General features: G+C 47.4%; 1 protein-coding gene across 4 annotated transcripts; it reads left to right on the top strand.

Moving 5' to 3' along the window:
* The first annotated feature begins 393 nt into the window (after nt 1-393).
* On the top strand, nt 394-19,935 carry GTPBP1 (GTP binding protein 1). Of its 4 annotated transcripts, XM_086752858.1 has the most exons (14): nt 467-603; nt 1,743-2,080; nt 3,225-4,183; nt 6,115-6,226; nt 8,523-8,703; nt 9,765-10,113; nt 10,530-10,653; nt 12,564-12,678; nt 13,141-13,285; nt 13,430-13,612; nt 14,431-14,566; nt 15,144-15,322; nt 15,835-16,032; nt 17,636-19,935. In XM_086752858.1, exons 4-14 carry the CDS (start codon nt 6,121-6,123, stop codon nt 17,726-17,728), a joined length of 1,809 nt encoding a protein of 602 aa, XP_086608984.1. In that variant the 5' UTR covers nt 467-603; nt 1,743-2,080; nt 3,225-4,183; nt 6,115-6,120; the 3' UTR covers nt 17,729-19,935. The 4 variants fall into 4 exon arrangements, 3 of the variants coding, with proteins under 3 accessions (XP_086608993.1, XP_086608980.1, XP_086608984.1); XM_086752867.1 differs by lacking the exons at nt 1,743-2,080; nt 3,225-4,183 and adding an exon at nt 17,153-17,194 and having other exon boundaries at nt 394-603; XM_086752854.1 differs by lacking the exons at nt 1,743-2,080; nt 3,225-4,183 and having other exon boundaries at nt 394-603.
* Nucleotides 19,936-20,250: the final 315 nt, after the last annotated feature.

The raw sequence follows: 20,250 nt of genomic DNA, 5'->3' as shown, positions 1-20,250 counted from the left end.
ACCCACCCGGGCGGGCCCTGCCCATCAGTGGCTGGGACTTAGTCCCACCCAGTCGCTCGGGTCTTCTTATTCGATTGGTCTTTAGGGTTGTTTGTCACGAGGGTCAGCTCTTCTATTGGGCAGGAAACACCGGACACGTCGAGCGGGCTCTGCCGTGTGTGTATATATAGAAAACAAGTCGAGCTGGCAGTGGTTCTCCCATTGGCTTCGCGCGCTTCGCGGGGGCGTGGCCCGCCCTCTAGGGATAACAACGACCCCGCCCGCCGTCGTCATGGCTACGGCCTAATCGCCCCATTCCCCCGCCGGCGATTGGCTGGCGCCGCCTTGGCGGGCCGGGGGCGGGGCCACCGCTCCTCCCGGGGCGGAGGGGCGGGCGCGGGGAGGGGAGGAGGGACCGGGGCAGGGAAGATGGCGGCGGCGGAGCGGAGCCGATCACCGATGGGGAGCTCCCCGGTGCCGGCCTGCATGTTCGCCCCGGAACCCAGTTCCCCGGGTGGGGGGCCCCGCGTAGCGGCGGCGGCCGCCTGTCCCCTCCGCGCTACCTTCGACGCCGAGGATGGCGAAGCGCTCAACGGCGAGCCCGAGATCGACCTCACCAGTAAGGTAGGCCCGGCGGGCGGGGGGGCGGTGGCGGCGGCGGGCGCCATCACCCCGCCGGACCCCGCGCTGCTCTCTCCTCGGTGGTCCCCTCGCCCGCGGCGTTGCCTCCTGTCCCGGTCGGAGCGGGGCCGGCCCGACAGCCGGGACCGGTCCCTCTCCTCGCCGCTCCCCTCAGGAGAGTGAGGGGCCTCCGCCGGGGTGGGTGGGAGGTTTCCCCGCGGGCTGGAGTTGGGTTTTGGGGGCCTCCCGCGGCCCCAACATCAGTTGGCCGGGCGGCAGAGCCTGCCCTGCCGTGGGGACGCGGCCGGGAGAAGCGCAGCGAAGTTGAGCTACGAAGAGCTGCGGTCTGGCCGGGGAGGGAGGGGGCTGGCAGGCTTGTCCGCCCCGCTCCTTCCCCTCCTCAGCTTCCCCGGGGAAGGGCCTGCGGCGGGTGTTGCATCCTCTCAGCCGGCACAGGGGTTTGAAGCTGACAGCCACTGTAATGTCTCGCTAACATTTTTCCTCAGCGCTGGTTCTCTGTAGTTATCTCTGCTGCCAGTCGTGGTAGTTCCTGGGGCTTTCTTCACAATCCTAAAAGCGGGTCAGAGTGCCGAACTTTTGAGTGCTAGGGCTCAGCGACAAGGCTGCCTTGCTCTTGCAAACTGGGCTAAGTCAACACAAGAAAGTTTGTTCACCTTGTGCAGTTCCTTGTTAGGATCCAAAACTGTGTGGTGGTCTTATTTCTGTCAGAATCCGTTCTCACTTCCATCTTGCAGGAAGGTACATTGTAGTAGTATGTGCATGCCAGAGTGCGCCACAGACGCATTAGCTGCCTTTCCTAACTGTCTTTGTTTTTTCCCAACGGGCTGATCTCTTTAACTGTATACCTTTTGCTGACAAGAGTTTGTTGTATTGTGATGCCATCTCCCACTCTGAAGTCTCCTGAAAACTTAGTTTGGTCCACTTGTAATTATGTGATCCAGAAGTCAGCATAGCTGGTGTTTCCTCCTGGTTTTCTGCCATCCCTCCTCTTCATGCTTCCAGCTGGAGTTGTTCCAAAGTCCTGGATTTTCTTGCCTTCTGTGGAGAAATGAAGAGAGAGGAATTGTGGTTTGTGGATATGGAAATGTTTGGTTTTGAGGGGATGACTGGCTGTTTTACAGTGGTGCTGTATCAAAATGATGTTATGAAGATGTCTTATAAGAAGGTGAAGGAAAGAAATCAAACGTGCAGTATCCATTGAGCCTCCTGTTCTTGACTTAATGAGCTTGACAAGATTTTGATACAGGATGCCAGTATCGATCTGTGCTTTGTCTTGGACGTGGCCGATGTGGAAGAGGGCGCAGGAGGACACCGAGAACTGTGTTACTGATTCTTGACAGCTGGGAACCTGACCAAAATTCTGACGAAGAGAGAGGAATGCTTTTATCTCACAACCTCCATTTGTGTTGTCAGCCTCTCTTCCATTCCTAGAAATCTGCAGGCACTATGGAGTTGATAGGTAAGCATTTTTTTGACCTTTATTACAAGTTACTTTTTCATACAGCCTATCTTTTTCCCTGGACCTTTAATTCATACCCACCTTGGATGAGAGCTAAGACTATGAGCTCTGCCCCGTCTCTCCAAGTTAGTCTCCCACTATGTCCTCAGAACTGCAGTCCCATATGGTGACAATGCAGTAGGCTAACCTGCCCCCTACCTTCCAGTCCTCCCATCTTTTCAGTCTTCCCAGCTGAATTGCTGCGCTTCCATTAAAATGGTGATTCCCACTGCAGTCAGTTTGTTTACTAGTTGCTACTTCTGTCCTGTTCTGACCCACCCCCTCACTGTGTTACATACTTTTCCCCCAGTCCTCCCCCGGTGAGTTCATTGTAAGGTGTGCTCTCTTTGGAGAGGAACCCTTGGATTCAGTTGTCAAGTGCACCTTGTCAGCTGGTCAAGCAAACAGTTCTATTCATCAGCACAATTTTATTATCGTGTCGATCTTAATGGGTGTTTGTTTTCCCTTCAGTACTGACATGCTGCAGTAGTAATCATCTTTCAGGTCGAAACCATATCACACAAGGTTGTTGGTGAAGCTGATACTTGTATTAGATCTACACTGACAACAGAACGTTAATAGCGCTTGAACTATGTATGTGCCAGCGAAATATGACATTACAGAAGGTGCCTTTCCCCTGACTTCCTACTGGCTGGTGGTGGCTGTGTTACTCTAATAAAGAGCAGCACTATGTACCACATAATATTTGGTTTGTCATTAATCTTTATAGTTTGTCTGCCTTGTGGATATGTGATGCTTCTTTTGTAAGGACTGCCTGTAGCAGTGCTGATAGAACCTTAACTTGATCTCACTGGTGTCCTCAAATTGCTATTAATTAATACTATGGCCTCTTGCTTTGCTGTTGGACAGTGCAGAATGGCACGGTCCAACTTGTGCCCCTGGAGTAAGCTCAAACAGCTGTAGCTGTTACCCATCTCTGGTGTATATTAATCCCAAAACTGATTGGAGGAAAGGTGGGAAAAGCCACTTGTCTCCAGAGATTGGGAAGGGACTTTAGAGATGGCACCTCAAACTTCTGAGATATATTCCTTCTGCTGTCATGAGAATAAAACAATAACTGGTTGTTACTTTTTTTGTCCTGTAGGAAATCTGAAGTTGCTAGACCCATATGGCTCCTACTGTTAACTGCTCAATGCCTGGCAAAGTGGAAAGAACAAAAGTGAAAATTTCTGACTTTGTGAAAACCTCTGAAAAACAAGAATACATAGTGCATGCATGGAGGGAATTGCTCAAAGGTGAAAAGCAAAAAAAAAAATCAGAGGCTGAGATGGAAGGCATCTCTCCGACCAAGGAGATGACAAAGAACAGGCTCCCTCTGTCCAGGATCTTCAAAACAGCAAGTAAAGTCTTGCAGTGACCTAGGAAACTGCAGAACTGGCTGGGGGCTGCGGAAGCAGCCGTTAGAAATACTGAACGGCATTGGAAAGTGTGATCTGTGAAAGCTGCTGTTTGTTCTACATGTCCTTCTCTTGATGTCCTGCTATATCGTATCAGCTGTAAGCTTCATCGGCTCCAGGGTAGGCTTTGGAGGCAGTCAACCACTGGAACACCCTTCGGCAGCACCTTTGCATGGCAATGAAAGCAGCGGGGACAGGGGGACAGTATTTTGAGCTGTTGTGTGTGGGTACCATGTTGTTTGAGCCCCCAGCCCTCCTGCCTGGCACCGTGAAGAAAGGCTGCAGCAAGCAGCTCAGCTGAAGTGTCCCCTGGTACTTCAGCACCCTGCCCACTCACACTGCTGAAGTGTTTGAACCTGTAGAAAAATGAAGCTGGTGATGAGATCTGAAGAAACTGAAGTTAGTGTGCTTCTACACTGGCGGCCCCTGTTATTTTATTGATCTGTATGACTGTAACAGTGTGTCTAAGAGATCTTCCTGAGTCCCTGACCTGTCCTGGTGCACTAGCCCAAACAGTGGGCCTGTCTGCTGTGCTTCCAGGAATTTCTGGAAGCTGAGCAAAACAAGCCCTACACATCAACACACAGCTTTCCACTCCTGTCCTGATCAAACCTCTGAACACTTGCTGATTTCCCTCCCAATAAATGTACGTGCAGTGGTCTCCTTTAAGAAGAAAACAAAACCAAAAGAACAAGTAATAAAAGCAAAACTCAATCCTTTGTAGCACAAAATAGAAAGACTAGGTGGCCTTCTAGGTCAGAGTGCTTTGCTAACCCTCTGCAGACTATGCTGAGTAGTTCAAAGTCTTAGGTAGGGCACACATCTAAAGTAAGCACCTGCAGGTGCTTGTCTCTCTCATAGCTGTCTGGCCCTTGCAAACACATTCATGCTCTGTGTGACCCTTAACATATGAGGAAAGCGTTGCTTTTGGCTGCCTTAAACTCTCTAACCAGCACTTGCTGTCTGTGCTTCAGTTTTCCAGATGCATGCATCGCTATAGTTTTGAAAGCTGCTTAAGCATTAGTTGTGGGCTTTTTGGTGCCCTTACACTCTGGATTTCTAATCAAGGTCTTCATCACCTGTGTGGTGGTGGTACTAGGTGGTGAAAGTAATTCCTCCTTGAATGCACATTTTGTTAGCTGTGCTAGCAAGTCAGCCTGTGTTAGCAGAGAATTTTGGGCAGGCTTGAAGATGAACTGCTGTAAACCATATGTTTTAGGCAAATCTAGCACAGATTTCAGACTGGCCTTAGTGCATAGTGAAGGGAAGTATATCTGTCTGAGTGTGATTTTGGAACGTATGTAGTGACAGCTAGTGGAAGTGTGTATTTCATTGAGTGTTGTAGTGTGGCACAGGTGTACCTATCCATGGGGCTACTGGTAGGTGATAGCCCTTACAACTCTTACTAAAAGTGACTTTTTAACATAGATATTTTACATATCTCAATTGCAACAGCTGTTGAGCCACTGTACCAGCATCCTCAGCCACCAATAGATTTGTAGTCATGGAGGCAGCCAGAAGGCAGGTAGCCATTTGGTCCTGAATGGGTGATGAAGGTTTCCTTGATCTGCCACGCCACCCCTGTAGCCACTCTGTACGAGTGTCTTCAGCTGTACTGTATGAATGACACAGGTTTTTGCCAGAAATGGTGCTACACCATTCTATTCTAAGAAAAATCCTTCCTGAAGCACTGTCTTGTGCTCATTTTACTGTTTGTTTCTGTCCACTTTTTCCTTCTCTTGATGCCTCTGCAGGGAAGGGCAAAGGAAGTTATGGTTGTTGCAATAACTGCAGTCAAAGCTTGTTGGTAACGCAGCTGCTGTCTTGCAAAACTGCAGCTCTCCTCTGGTGAAACGTGCAAATATGCTCGCACAAACCGCTTCGTATGTCTGCCTGTCAGTATTGTAGTGTAAAGTACCTAAAGTTTTGTTAGGAGTTTGAAAATAATCCTTATGCGTGTCCTCTCCTTCCCCTCTGCCTGCTTGGAAAACAACGGGAGAAATCACGTATGTGAAAGACTTCTGAGGTGCTTTAGGTTTTGGTGCCTAGGTGTGCTCTGCAGCGAGGTCTGGCTGGCTTCTTCTGGCTGTCCCATGCTTTGGGGGAGCAGCAGCACTCTGTGCAGTGGAGACTGTGGAATACCCAGCTAAGGAATTTCTTTGGAGACAATATCTCCTCCCCTTTCTGTTTGCCTTGCATGGAAACATGTACTACACGGAAGTAGAAGTGAGATGTTCCCTTAAATGTGGCTTTTAAACATTGGTTACTTCAAAATGAGATGCTTGGTATTCTTATTTGCTTTGAAGTATATCTGAGCTCAGATATAAATGAACTCTGAGCATAATGAACTCTGAGTTCAGACAAATAACCTTGTACAGTGCCACAAGGAAATAGCTGTCAGTGAAGCTGGTTTAAAAAAAAAAAAAGAAAAACAAAAACAAACCACCAGAAAGTGGTCCTTGAAAAAGAGCCCTCCTCTTTCAATAAAGCACACGGGTTGATTTTCCTTGTAACTGAAGCTGGTTTTGAAATTGTTTGCTTGACATCTACAAATTGGATATTTAATCTTTTTTCCAGCTGGTGATGGTGAGTCCAACTTCAGAGCAATATGACAGTTTGCTCCAGCAGATGTCAGAGAGAATTGATGAGGGATGTGGGGAGACCATCTATGTCATTGGTCAAGGATCAGGTGAGTAGCTTCCTCAGGAAAACAACAAAAAAAAGATGAAAATTATAAGAAAAACCTAGTCCATCTAGCTGGACTGCTGCTGAAGGTAGTACTTACTTCTCCAGAATAACTTGGAAACCTCCATAAAGTATAGCAGAACATGTGGGACAGATTCTTTTATTTTATCCTGCCAGCAGCTGTCTTATGTCGTAGAACTGAACATATTTTTTGTATAAAATCATACAAGTTCTTTTTGGAAATAAGGCATAAGTTGTCTGGGCACAAAGGATCTGAAATTATAACAAGTTTTAGTACAGACGTCTCCAGTGTCTGATGGAGGTCTTGTTCCATCTGTTTTTGTTCACTTCTCCATTGTAAATAACAATATTTTTACCCCACAGGAATGTATTGGAGATACTTCAGATAGCCAAAATGCTGACTTTCTTTGTTAGTGTGTGTCTGTACTGTGGAGAGAAAGGTTTCCCTTTATTGTCACGTTAACTTGGGAACGACTGCAGTCATTTGCCTTTGCAGATTTTAGCAGTTAGCATGGGTTACCTTTTTGTTCTTTTTCACAGTTTGAATATTTGCATCTGATGCTGGTAACGTAATATGGAACATGGCCTTGCTTCAAAATTGAAATTCCTTTTCTGAATACAAAAAAATTGTCTATGGCTATCATAAAGCTAAAGGTGTGTTTCAAATATATTAGATATCTGCGCGACATCGAATTGTTATGATCAGACATTCTACTAGTTACTGCTTTTGAGGAAGAATACAAAACCCGTGTCATCAGTGCCAAGGTTGGCTCAAATAATGGAGGGAGAGAGTTGTGTTACCTCAAAACCGTGTACTTTTTTGGTTTTCTTGGCGTCTTGCGAAGCAGCCGACATAGAAGAGAAACCAGGATTAGATGGCCAGGTGTCATGCAGGCAGTATCACAGGGATAATGCTCTTGCCTCCAAGCAAGCTTCCTAGGTGTAGTCTGAATCTTTGGTGTTTGGGATGACCACATCTGCAGCGGAGATCTAGTTCATTGGGCTAGTAACTGCTTTCTCCTCTAGAATACCTTGTGAGGGTGTTAACTGGTGGTTGTTGCAGTGATGCACTTAGAAGTAGGTATTTGTTTCTTAAAATATGAGTTAAAACTTCTGACTTCATTTTGGTTGTTGCATAGTCAAGGAAGATGGGGATCTTTCCTGTAAATTGGAAACAATAGCCAACAGGAAAAAATCTTGGTGTTCTTGCCACCACCTCTCCTTTGCATTCACTTTGAGTGTCTGATTTTGATCATCATGGATACCCAGCTCGAGTGACTGAGAAGCACCCAGCAACTCTACCTGTAGAGCTGTGCGGTAGTTAAAGTGCTGATGGGCTCATGCAAACTGCAGGTACTGCTTACCAGCTGATGAGTCAGCCATGCATATGAATGCGCACACAGCAATAGCTTTGGTCATCCAGGTGCTGTCTGTCTCTCCACCTGTTTGTTGGGGTTTTTTTTCAACCACAGAGGAGATTCTGGCCTGAAATCTGTGCAGCTTCTCAGCACCTTGATTAGGAGAGCAGCTGAGTGCTGTGGTGGCCTTTAAAACTGTCCAGATAGTTGCCACTGGCTTGCTCTGACTGTCAACTCTTTGCTTAGGTGGGCTGTTCAGAGGCAGCAGTGCCTTCTTGGTTTCTTCTGGCCTCATGTGCTGTCAGCACTTCTTTCAAGTGCCAGAACAAAGGCAATGAGGCATGCCAAAAACATTGTTTTAGCTGGAATACATGGGGGCTAAAGAAATTGCTGTGCAGGCCACGCTTGCAGAAAATGTGCACTTGGGATGTGGTTTTATAAAATAAGCTGATTGTTTAAGCTGGACCCACATTCTCTGGTTAATTGTGGTGATATTTCAGTCAGAGCTTTCCTTCTGTTAATTCTTTTCCCTTTATTGCAACGTGAGAGGACACGCGAGAGGACAATTTATCTGACTGAAGGAAATTGCACACAAAGCACCTTCAACATGTGAAGTAAGGGAATTAGACAGACATGTATCTTTCTGGACAATCCCTAAATATTTGCTTGTAGAAATTGTGAAGAAAACTCCTCTAGATGAAAGGTGGTGTTTTCTAGTATCTTTTAAGACTTAGAGTGAAGACCATCCTTTTTTTTTTTTTTTTATTTTGGGCAAAGGGTGCTTATTGCGTTTACGTGTCTGATCTCCAATCTGCTTATAAATCCTGATCGGTGTGGAAGTCCCAGGCAGAACGACATTGCTGCTGGCTGTTGCAAGGTGGAGCTCACTGACTGTCCTTTGTCTCCTCAACACCATACTAGATGGGACTGAGTACGGTCTGAGCGAGGCAGACATGGAAGCATCCTATGCCACATTGAAGAGCATGGCAGAACAGATCGAGGCGGATGTGATCCTCCTGCGGGAGCACCAGGAGGCAGGGGGCAAGGTGCGCGACTACCTCGTTCGGAAACGTGTGGGTGACAACGACTTCCTGGAGGTCAGGTGAGGAGCCGGGTGGAGACAGGGTTAGTCAGCAGCCCAGCTGCATTTTTACAATGTGAGCAGTCTGCGATGCTGAGCCGGCAACGCTGATTCAAGTCTGGGTGTTGTAGCTACCCAGCAAAGGGCTTGACCACTCCTTGCTGGCTTGACCACTCCTTGCTAGTGAAATCACCTTTTTGTTGTTGCTGCCTCTTTTGTGAAGAAACTGTTTGTGGAGATTCGCCTGTGTTTAGCTGAGAGCTGTTGCTGTCTGGATGACAGCTTCACAGTTTGGGGATCTTTTGTGGACTGGAACCCCAATAAGGAGTCACATATGCACGTGTGTCAGTATATGTGTGCATGTATGCACACTGTTGGAATACAGTACTTTTGACTGAGGATTCAATTCTGTTCCAAGACTCTGATGGTCCAAGTCACCTTTTAATGGACATATAATAACTTGTGTGACAAGACTTGAGAGTCTGCCCAGACCTGGACGGAATGGATTTCTGACATTTGCCAACAGCCATAAAAGCCACCTTTATCAGAGACATGGAAGGAAGTGGCTGTAGGAGAGGATTTGCCCATAAAACATTTCATTGCTGTTTGAGCTTTTCCTTTTCTGGAAACAGCAATTTAAATTTCTGTGCTTTCCCTAGCACCTGGTCCTATTACAACGTGAAGAATATGAGAAAGGCAGAGATATTCTAGACCAAGTCAGGATTTAGTCTTTCTTTTGACTTGCCACACTGTATATGTTGGATTGCAGAGACTAGGGGTTGGATGAGAGATATTCTGTATGGCATCAAGCAACGTCCGGTTCAGCTGACTCTGTTCTGAACAGCAGTGACACGTTTCCACGATATTTCACATCCCAGTTGCCAGAGTCTGGGATCTCTGCTGTTAACTGTGAAAGAATCTCTGCTCTGCTTGTGAAAGTCTGACATTTTTCAATTTCTGTTTGAAAGTCAGGGAGAAAGAGCTAGTTATTTGCAGGAGCAGTGCTGTTTAGGTTTTGTGATTGCTTGTTTGTTTCTTCAGGTATCAGATTTTACCAAGTTCCTTTTTCCTTTCCCCTCCAGGGTAGCAGTGGTTGGCAATGTGGATGCAGGAAAGAGCACGTTGCTAGGTGTCTTGACACATGGCGAACTAGACAATGGCCGAGGCTTTGCTCGGCAAAAGCTCTTCCGCCATAAGCATGAGATTGAGTCAGGCCGCACCAGCAGCGTGGGCAATGACATTCTGGGCTTCGACAGTGAGGGCAACGTGGTGAACAAGCCCGACAGCCACGGTGGCAGCTTGGAATGGACAAAGATCTGTGAGAAATCCACCAAGGTCATTACTTTCATTGACCTGGCTGGTCACGAAAAGTACCTGAAAACCACCGTCTTTGGCATGACCGGCCATTTACCCGACTTCTGCATGCTGATGGTAGGTAGCAAGAAAGATGTACGGTACCAGCAGGAGCGGGGCTGTTCAGAGCTTTGACAGCCTCAACTTCTTTCCTACTGCAAAGTCCCTGTGGGGTTGTGGAGGGAGGCAGCATCTCCCAGAGGTGGAGAGCAGCAGCCACTGTGGATATCTTGCTCTGAGGCAACTTCCCGAGGACTGTCAGTCTCAGACAAGCCCAAGCTGTATGGTTCTTGAAAACTGAAAGATTTCTAAACAGTGAGTCCTTAGCCAGTGTCCAACAGCATTTGAAATGAGCTGGGTCTGCTCATACGGTCCCAATGACGTGTCTGCAACCTAATCACAGCCTGCTGCACGTCTGACACAAGACCTTCTCTGTAACCCAGCTCTCTACAGGAGGAACGTTTACATCACCCTGTCTTGTATCCCTGGTGTAGGTTGGCAGTAACGCTGGGATTGTTGGAATGACCAAGGAGCACTTGGGGCTGGCGCTTGCACTTAATGTTCCCGTCTTTGTTGTGGTGACCAAGATTGACATGTGCCCTGCCAACATCCTGCAAGGTGAGTCCTATGAGCTCTCTCCAGGGCTGTTTCTTACCTCTGTACGTGCTGTTGTCCTCTGCTTGGGTTGAGGAATTACTGCTGGAGGAAAGCTGCTTTATCTGGTTTTGACTGCATCTTAAACACCTTCCAGAAATCTACACTTTCCCCTTGCCCGTTTTGCAGGTGATTCACTTGTAGTCACCATTTCAAAATTACCCAGGTTGGGGAACTCAGCTGGGCAACCTGAAAGTGTTTGCCACAGGATTTTGCTTAACTGAGCTGTAATGGGAGAAACATACAGTTGGGGTTGTGGCTTTGCTTTCTCTCTGGGTATTTAAACCTGGAGAGAAAGTCTGTAAGTTCTCTTGGAAGCTGCTTTCCTCCTTGCCCACAGTTTGATTGTGATCTTAAGCTGTGATCGAACTTGTTCTCTGACAGCTGTTAGGTGAAGAGGCAGCTGCTTGTTACGTGCTGCTCACCTGGGCACTTCTCAGATACGCTGGCCTAACTACAGCAGCTCCTTCCTCTGTCTGAACAACCAGCCAATGCATAATAAATCGTGGTTCAAAGCAGCTGCACGTGTGGGCTATGGTATCAGGACTGGACTAGGCACAAGCAGGGATGGCAGCGAGCAGGAGGGCCTAGCGACTTTTTTGCCCAATGGCAGTTAAAGCAGCACCTTTAACCCCAACAGTGTCCCTTTAACCTATGCTTGACATTTTTTCAGGCTGTGACCAACTTTCACCTTTTAAATTCTCTTGGTGCGTTTCTCACACCTTCAGGAACATTCTGTGGTTAGTTGGAGTACTGATTTTTTTTATAATCACTCCTAAGAATCAGGAAAGTGAATGCTCCCGGTACTGTCTGTGGTTAGTTCATTATTGTAAAAATCCTAAATAAGTTTCAGGTAAACAGGCATGTATGATCAGAAGATAATCTAGATATCTCTTTAATAGATATTTGGCAAATAAATGTAAGCCCCGACCGTAAGATAATAACTGGAAGGAAGGAGAACATTTAGCTCACGGTGAGGAGAGAAGAGCTGCTCTTGGGAGAAGCCACTCCTGTGTCACGTTCTGTTGAAATTAAATAGATACAAGATTTGGCTCAAGTGTGTCTGTGAAGAGCAGATGGCATGATTAGATGTTTGTGTTTCTGTATCCAAAACATTACTTTCCCATAGGCAATCATTTGTTTGCAAAAACCAGCTAATTGGATGACAATTGTAGAATTTAAATGATTTGCTCTTTTAAGCCCTGACTAGCCTTTTTTTTTTTCCCCCTTATTTGTTGCAAGCCACTTTGCAGGAGACTGGCTGGCTGGCTGATAAGAGATGAGGCTTAGAAAATAAATTAAAAAGAGGCAAAAGATCAAAATAGGGAGCCATGAGATTTGTCCCAAAATACTTATTTTTTAATCTGGTCCACCTACACTGTCCTAGTCTGTGGTGGTGATCTTTACCTCTTTCACACTTTTCTAACCTTGTAGGGCAGGTTGATCGCCAGGGAAAGTGTGTTGAGGTTTGTTTGGTCAAAACTGATTTCTAATTCATGTATTCTCAAATATTTCAGTTCCTGAGTGCTGCTGGTTTTCATTGAATTCCAGGGAAATAGGAAGAGGAAATAACTTGTAACTGCTTAAAGCTGCTCAATAGACAGCTATAAAATGTCTACTTCACAGCGTTGCAAACATGTCTGTTCATGTACGGTGTTGCTTGGCAGCAGGCTAGCTGGCATGAAATGGGAGGTGGAATGGCTCCTAAGTCCCACCTGGGCTGCAGCAAACTCAGTCTCACTCAGACACCTTCAGCCATCTTCTCCTGTCTATCTGTGGCAAGAGCACCAGTCTCCCTTTGGGGAAAGACCCCACAAAAGCGATTTGTAAAGATGGGAGATGCTGCCCTAACAATATTCATTTCACCCTTTAAGAAACCCTGAAGCTGTTACAGCGACTGCTGAAGTCCCCAGGGTGCAGGAAGATTCCCGTGCTGGTTCAGAGCAAGGATGATGTCATTGTAACAGCCTCCAACTTCAGCTCAGAGAGGTAACGGGAGTAGAGGAGAGTCGTTTCTCTTTCAATCCTATTTGGAGACTGGGTGAGAAGATTCAGAAAGAGAGTCCCATTGTCTAGTTGTGTGAAGGTTGCGTCTGCCATGTGGTGTGTTGATTTAATAAGAATGTTTTGATTCTGAGATTGACCTGCTTGTGTTCCCCTCTCTGAGACAGAAATGAGAGGCTGCTTCTGGGCAGCCTGCAGAAGATGGCAGGGTATTCGGCTTCCTTCGGTCCTGGAACCTTACACCTATTCCTAAATGTCATTAGAAGGCAGAGGCAATGTTGCAGGTTTTCAAACATGGGGTGTTGTTGTGCATCTGACTGCTTGCCAGGCTCTCCCTTCCTAGCACTGTGTATTGAATTCAGTCCCAAGATTTTGGATGTCTCCCTACACATGGAATTCCAGGCAGGGAGGTGAATTAACTCCATTTTCATCAATTTTCCTTTACAGGATGTGCCCAATTTTCCAGATTTCAAATGTCACTGGGGAGAACCTAGATTTGCTGAAGATGTTTCTTAATCTCTTGTCTCCACGGACCAGTTACAGGGAAGAAGAGCCAGCAGAATTCCAGATAGATGATACTTACTCTGTCCCGGTAAGGGGCCTGGTATTTGGAAGAATTTTCTGCTGTTTCTTTCAGGTTGAAGAAGGCAGCTTCCCTAGAGAGGGGAGTTCAGGAGCTCTTCTGCTAGCATGGTCAAGTAACCCCAATTTATTTTTTTTTTCTCTTTTGGCATAGGGCGTGGGAACAGTTGTGTCTGGGACAACACTGAGAGGCCTGATCAAGCTAAATGACACTCTGCTGCTGGGGCCAGATCCACTTGGCAACTTCCTACCTATTGCTGTTAAGTCCATCCACCGCAAGAGGATGCCTGTCAAAGAAGTGCGGGGAGGCCAGACTGCCTCCTTTGCTTTGAAAAAGGTGAGACAATATTCTTTAGACTTCCAGAGCAGGAACCACCCTCCTAATTTTAGAGTGCTCTTGGAATCCAGCTGCAGTCAGACTGCTTTTGCAAACCTCAGCTGCCTCATTTCACAGCGCGTTAAAATCTCGTAGAACCTCTGTGGGTCCTATGTCCTGGTTGCTCCACCTGACAGCTGCCAGATCATGGCAGTGGGACTCAAGGTCATGAGGAGTAGTGTTGGAGATGTATAACAAAGTGGAGGCGTTGCAAGAAAGGTCTCTTGTGCTGCAACTGCGTTAGTGGCCTAGCCAGGGTATTTACACTATTCCTCTCAAGTTATAGGGCCAGCTGCATTATTTGAGTCTTAAAAATGAGCAAAATTTGATGCGATTCCTCTGGTGAAAGATTTCTGTCAATAGAAGCTTCACTGATTTTAAGGGGATATGGTTTAAGCTATTACCAAACTTCATGTGTTCAGTCTTACCATTTTGTGTTAACAGACATCATGCTTTTGGAGAGATGTCTGCACATTGGGTACTGTGCAGCCATGGTGTATGTTTTGCTTTTAAAGGATCAGTGAGTTAAAACTCTGTATCAGTGTCCAGCATTTTCAGCACTCTAACTAAACCTTCTTCAGAAACTTCAGCTGAACTTGATTTTCGCAACCTTTGCATAACATCATTGCATACTACTAAACAGCTCTCACTTTGTCTTTTGGTGAGCACGAGTTAGTATCTGTGAAATCCCTTAGGATCCTTCCGGATGCAGTCAGCCAGAGAAGCAAATTTCTTCCCTGGAGAATTGTGCTAAGGTTTTTTGTGTCTCTGCTTTTCAGATCAAGCGTTCTTCCATCCGGAAAGGCATGGTAATGGTGTCACCCCGCCTGAATCCACAAGCATCATGGGAGTTTGAAGCAGAGATTCTGGTGCTCCATCACCCCACCACCATCAGCCCACGATATCAGGCCATGGGTACGTGTCTCAGTGTTGTCTCATCTTTGTTTCTGCGTGGTAACGGTTTGCATCAGCATGAGCCTGAGATAATTTTTCTCCTGATGGCTCTGTCAGCCTGAGTATAAGCCTTAGTTCCTGGTTTGACCTTTCCCAGCAATGCGTTAGAGAGAGGGGAGGGAGCTGACAGAGGAGAGTGGCGAAGGCTGTAGGTAAAAAGGAGATGTGTGATTCCAAGTGTACCTGGAGCCTGCTTGAGCCAGATTTCCACAGTGCAAAGATTCTTCAGCTTCAGATGCTGCCTGAGAGACTCATTTTAGGTCCTGCCCTCTAGTCCGGCTGCTTGGCATGTAGGATCCTGTTGAGGATGCTTCAGAAAAGTCTCCGTTCGAAAGCAACTTTTCTTTTTGAGGACTGAACAAAGACAGCCATGTGACCCATATAGTCTTTGGTACGCAATGGATTTTTACATTCCAGACTCAGCGCTGTTAGCTGTAGGGTAGCAGGAGCTGCCTTAGATGTCTGTCTGAAGCTTATTCCACTGATGGCACTCGCTGTTGAAAGCCTTTGTGCATTACTTTGTGCATTACGTTCACAGTGCATTGTGGCAGCATCCGTCAGACGGCCACGATTCTCAGCATGGACAAGGACTGCCTGCGGACAGGGGACAAAGCCACAGTGCACTTTCGCTTCATCAAAACCCCGGAATATTTGCATATAGACCAGCGTCTGGTCTTTCGTGAAGGCCGCACCAAAGCTGTGGGTACCATCACAAAGGTAAAGGCTGAAAAGTCCGACTTCTTTTTGCCTATTAGCTACTTTTTGCTGTGAGAAGCCAGCAGGAGAATTAGATGGCTCTGGAAAATTGAGGGAAGAGGCCATCCTTTGATCACAAACGTCAGCCTGACATGGGTTGCAGATGACCAGTGTGCTTTGTCATGTGGTGGGTCTTAGCTGGTGTGAATGAGGGAGTGCAAAGGCTGGGGATGAGCCAGATGCCTGTGGTTCTTACAGCTTGGTCTCCTTCTGACAGCCTGTAGCTGGTCCCTTTGAGTCATAGTGAGGAGGGCTGAGTGACACCTCAACTGAGTGACCCTTCCCACTCTGTCAGGGTTCTTGAGGGTAGCTCAGGGGCCTGGATTTCTTTGAACAGCTGCTGCTGCATTCTTCTCCCGGTGGCTATTGGTATCAATTCTCTGAAAGCTTTTGTTAAAAAGCAGCTTTGAACCTTGCCATATCAGCCTAGCTGTTTTAATGCTGATGTTGGCCTCTTCCTTTGTAATTTGTAGTTGCTTCAGACCACCAATAATTCACCAATGAACTCCAAGCCACAGCAGATCAAGATGCAGTCAACCAAGAAGGGAGCCGTTACAAAACGAGAGGATGGTGTTCTCCCAGCTGGGACAGCAGCTGGAGGCCCACCAGCTGGGGACGAGGCCCCCTCAACAGCCGCAGCACCGCTGACACCCACTGCCCTGCAACCATTGGTAAGTGAAGAAAATATTTTATCTGTCCTAGCTGTTTGCTGGTTTCATCCGTTGGAGGAAGGGCACTCTAAAGCACAAGCATTATCCCCTCACACCCTTGAACTCACCTTGAGACTGAATGTGTAACAGAAATGAATAGAAATATAAGTAGTCTCACAGCAGAAATCAGAGTTCTCTGATGACTGGATGACTCAGTGTGGCTGACCTTTCAGCAGCTTCGGGTCCTGGGACAATTTGGGTTGAACTTCAGGAAGCGTCTAGTCTAACCTCCTGCTCTAAGTAGGATTAGCTGTGAGGTCAGACCAGGTTGCTCAGGGGTTTATCCAGTCATGTCTTGAAAACCTCCAAGCCTTGAGGAGGACTGCACAACCTCCCTTGGCAACCTGTTTCACTACTTGGCTGTCCTCACGAAGCATCTCCATATACCCAGTAGCTGAACTAGTGAAGCATCTGACAGCCAGTCATAGAATGGGTCTCTGCTGCCTGAATGAGAGGTAGAACATCCCTGTTCTAGAGAAATGACCACCTAAGTAGTAGTATCAGACACAGGTTCTCTCTCCTGTCAAAGAGGGAGGATGGAGACATCCAAGGAGTAGAAGGAAAGTCTCACCTCTTTCAAGAGAAATTTGTCCACGTTATTTTGTTGGTTAGGACTTCTCAGCTCAGCTTGTCTGAGAATACCTAGCCTTTCTGGTCTGGAGGGAATGGAACCTCAATTCTGACTGCAAGCTTTGGGAGCTATTTATCAGCTTTATTACATCAATCTTCTCCTTTTAGCATACTTACCTAGTAAGCGAAAGGTTCAGGAACAGACTCTGTCAAGAAACCTAGTCAGTGTTCCTCCCTCTTAATTTTAACTGTTTTAGTTGTCATTGGTCAGATCTCACCCTCTTGAGCCAGGCTTGCTGCTGAAAGAGGGCACTCTGGCAGGGATTCCCTCCTTTTGCGTATCCTTGTGGCTTCTTACGGATCCCCCATCTCCTCCTTGTCGTCTTGTAGCATCGCTGTGATTCTAAGTAGCACTCCCAGCTTTTGCTTTGTTTCATCCCTCGCCCTGAGAGTTTGCGTTGCTTTTGTTCTTGCTCACCTCTGCCTCTCTCTCCTTGCTGCTTCCCCTCAGCCTGCGCTGGATGAAGAGCCCCACGTCCGTGAGGGCAATAAGGTATATGGCTGCTTTAAAGGATAATGGTGAGCTTGCTGGCCTGAGGCTGGGAACAGAGTCAGGTTAGCAAGAGAGCCCTGCTAGGGGAGCGGGGGGGCTCTCCTTCCTTTCTGCACAAAGCCAAGGGAGCCTGAGACATTGATTTCCCGGATGCTGAGCCCCATGGCACCTGCTGACGCTTTTGGGAGTGAAGCATTCAGAAAAATGGGAAATTGAGCCCTCCCCAGCTTGAAGGGCTGAACTTCATGGTGTATCTGTCTCTCCTCCTTCCTTCATGGTATGTCTGTCTGCCTTGTCTCCTTCCTGTGGTGGTAGGAAGCTCATCAGTCACAACTGCCCTCCCGCTGTCTGGACGTGTGTGTAATCCATCTGAACTCCCGCTGTGTTGATATTCTGGTTCAGAGATCGTTGTGCACTAAAGTGCATCTTCTTGTTTTTCAGTCAAAAGTTGGAGGAGGAGGCCGGCGACGTGGGGGTCAGCGCCATAAAGTGAAGTCTCAGGGAGCCTGTGTGACTCCTGCCAGTGGCTGCTGAATTTCTTACTCCTCCTCGCTCTGAGGAATTCCTCCCCTTCCCTTCATTTCTTATCCAAAAGATCCAGAGCAGCTTAAACCAAAACCCATCCCGACTGATTGGCTGCAGAAGAATCGTCCCTCCTCCCAGAAGGAAGCGATGGAGAGGAGCATGATTTATAAGCTAGTGAAGGTGATGAGACACACAGAACTGAGTAACTGACACCTTCCTCCTCCCCTTATTGACACATTTTTGTACATCATGGGCTTAGTTTTTATTCTTATTAGTTTTTATTATATTTTGTGTGCATGAAGATGAGAGGAGAGTCTGGATAGGACTGCAAAGAGCCAGTTAGCTGCCTCCCTCCTCCCTCACCCCGTTCTGTCCACAGGACTTGCTGCTCTCCTCCTGTTGGCTGTCTGAGATGCAGGGGTTATCAGAAGCCTGAAATTTCAGACTCGCAAAGGTTAAAACACGTTGCTTAGGACGGCTGCGTAGGGCATTGTTTTCTTACCACTGTGGCCCTGTGCCAAATATGTTTCTGGATTCCCTCCATCTTAAACTATTTCAAAGTGGGTTTAATTTAATGTTGTAGTGGCTGAAGTTGGAAGGAGATGGTAAGAAAGTTCATCAGGCAGAGATATAAGAGGAAAACAAATTAGAAAGCAGTTTTTGATGTGAAGTTGAGGAATCCTATACTAAATATCCTTGTCAAATACGTTGATAGCACTTAAGATTTTAATTAGGGACAGAATTAAACGGGCAGCCATTTGCCCATCCTGCTCCCCTTCCCATCATGCTGCTTTTCCCGTTGGTTGTTCAGTGCACGTTGGAGCAGATCTAACCTGCCTCTCAGGGCTGCGGCAGCTCTGTTGACAGTATTAAGAGAACAGCGCGGGAACGCTCCGTCCGTCCCTCAAGCCAGAGAAAGAGCCTTCTCACCTCGGCGGACAGAGATCACAGGTGGGAATATATGTCTGGAACAGAGACAGCAGGCAAACATGACCTCCCCTTGATTTTGTTGACTCCCAGAATTTCCCAGATCTTTTCTGGAACTCACTGGCCAAACCTTGCCCTGGCAGAGGTAGGATTTTTCTCCCCTCTTGGCTGAAGAGAGCGATGATGGATTGGTACCAAACTTACAGAAGTGCTTTCAGGTTTGGAAGTACATGGTAATTTTTCTGACTTTCTTTTTTTTTTTTTAAGATTTTATCTGGCTTTGCCAGGAAGGCCCTGCAAGGACAGTCCATCAATTAATTTTATTGTTATCATGTTTTTTGACGCTGGGTTGTTCAAGTGATAAATTCCCTGCTTATTTTGATCTCTCTTCTTCTAACCCTGCGTCTTCACTTGGCTCCCACAAGGACCAGAGTTATCCTCTGCTGGCTTGTGGTGAGCTGTGGGAGCATGGTGGCATTTTGAGGGAGGAGGTGGCATCCTCAACCAATCGTTGCTCTCCCCGGCAGGTGCGGTCAGCCTCGGTTTCTTTGAGGGCTTCCTCCTCCAGTGAAGGACTTTGGTTTTAATTAGAGGGAGACTGAAAAGTTTCTGTCCCTCCTTAGTGGGTTGTTCCTGTTTCTCACTCTGTGACACCTGTGTGGAGTTCATCCCAGTTCATCCCAGTTCACCTTGTGATTCGAGGGAGGCTTCCAAGCCGACTGAGCGACAGCGGGCTTAGGGCAGGGAGGGAAGAGCGCATCTCCCGATGCCAGCACCAGCACTGCAAGAGCATTAAGCGGCGTGGGAGAGGTGAGGAACATGGTTTGGAGATGAGGGTGCTTTGCCTTAAGAGCCAGCGGTGGCCTGAGCATGGGTGGAAGCGAGGAGGTCAGACAGTCCTGATCCAGCTCCGTGCCTGAACACCAGCACTCTCCTGGCGAGGGAGGAACCATAGGCGGCTACGACACTAATAGCACCCGCATTGTGAGGGGTGTGAAGTGTGGCTAAGCAGGGCATGAGGGCCTGGTTTGTTTGTCTTCTGGCCCTGTAGCAGCATCAAACTGCATCTGATTTCACTGCCCTCTGCTTCCCAGGGAAGCAGGGAACTCCAGGCGGTTTTCTCTTTCTCCATTCCTTCTGCTCCAAATGAAGGAGACTGCCGAGACTGGAAGAGGGTTTACTTCAGTTTGTGCAAAGGAGGTGGTGTGATCTCTCTTTCGTGACCAGCATTCAAAGATCACTCAGGCTGGTGTGATCTATAAAATAAATTTTAAAAAAGTTTGTTCCAAGTTAAAGTATGCCTTGTTGTTTTTTGTCCCTCTGGAAAACCAGCAGTTGCTGCTTTGACGCCAAAAGCCAGACGAAGCGCGTTTGCCTGGCCCCGTGTTCCTTTGCTGGCTACGGGCGGAGGCTGCGCGTGTAGTGCTGGCAGGGAAGGGCAGGCCGTGCTGCCACCGAGCCTCTGCACGGCCCCCACAGCTTTTGCTCTGCCGAAGATTTAGTGCTTCTTGGTGGCAGAGTGGTGAAGTCAGAATGCTTGCATGGTGTGAGCTATGCAGTGTGGCGGGGTGAAGAGCTGCTCTAGCAAAGGTAGCAGGGTCCAG

This window comes from Chlamydotis macqueenii, chromosome 1 (genome assembly GCF_036417535.1).
Source record: "Chlamydotis macqueenii isolate bChlMac1 chromosome 1, bChlMac1.mat, whole genome shotgun sequence".
Lineage (NCBI taxonomy): Eukaryota > Metazoa > Chordata > Aves > Otidiformes > Otididae > Chlamydotis > Chlamydotis macqueenii.
The sequence above is the reverse complement of the archived record's forward strand: the minus strand, read 5'-3'. Positions and strand labels throughout refer to the sequence as shown.

Excerpts from the sequence above, each read along its gene's own strand:
- GTPBP1 (XM_086752867.1), top strand. The coding sequence starts at position 409 with ATGGCGGCGGCGGAGCGGAGCCGATCACCGATGGGGAGCTCCCCGGTG. Across the intron at positions 6,227-8,522 it reads TGTCATTGGTCAAGGATCAG|ATGGGACTGAGTACGGTCTG; the intron begins GTGAGTAGCTTC and ends ACACCATACTAG. Across the intron at positions 13,286-13,429 it reads ATGATACTTACTCTGTCCCG|GGCGTGGGAACAGTTGTGTC; the intron begins GTAAGGGGCCTG and ends CTTTTGGCATAG.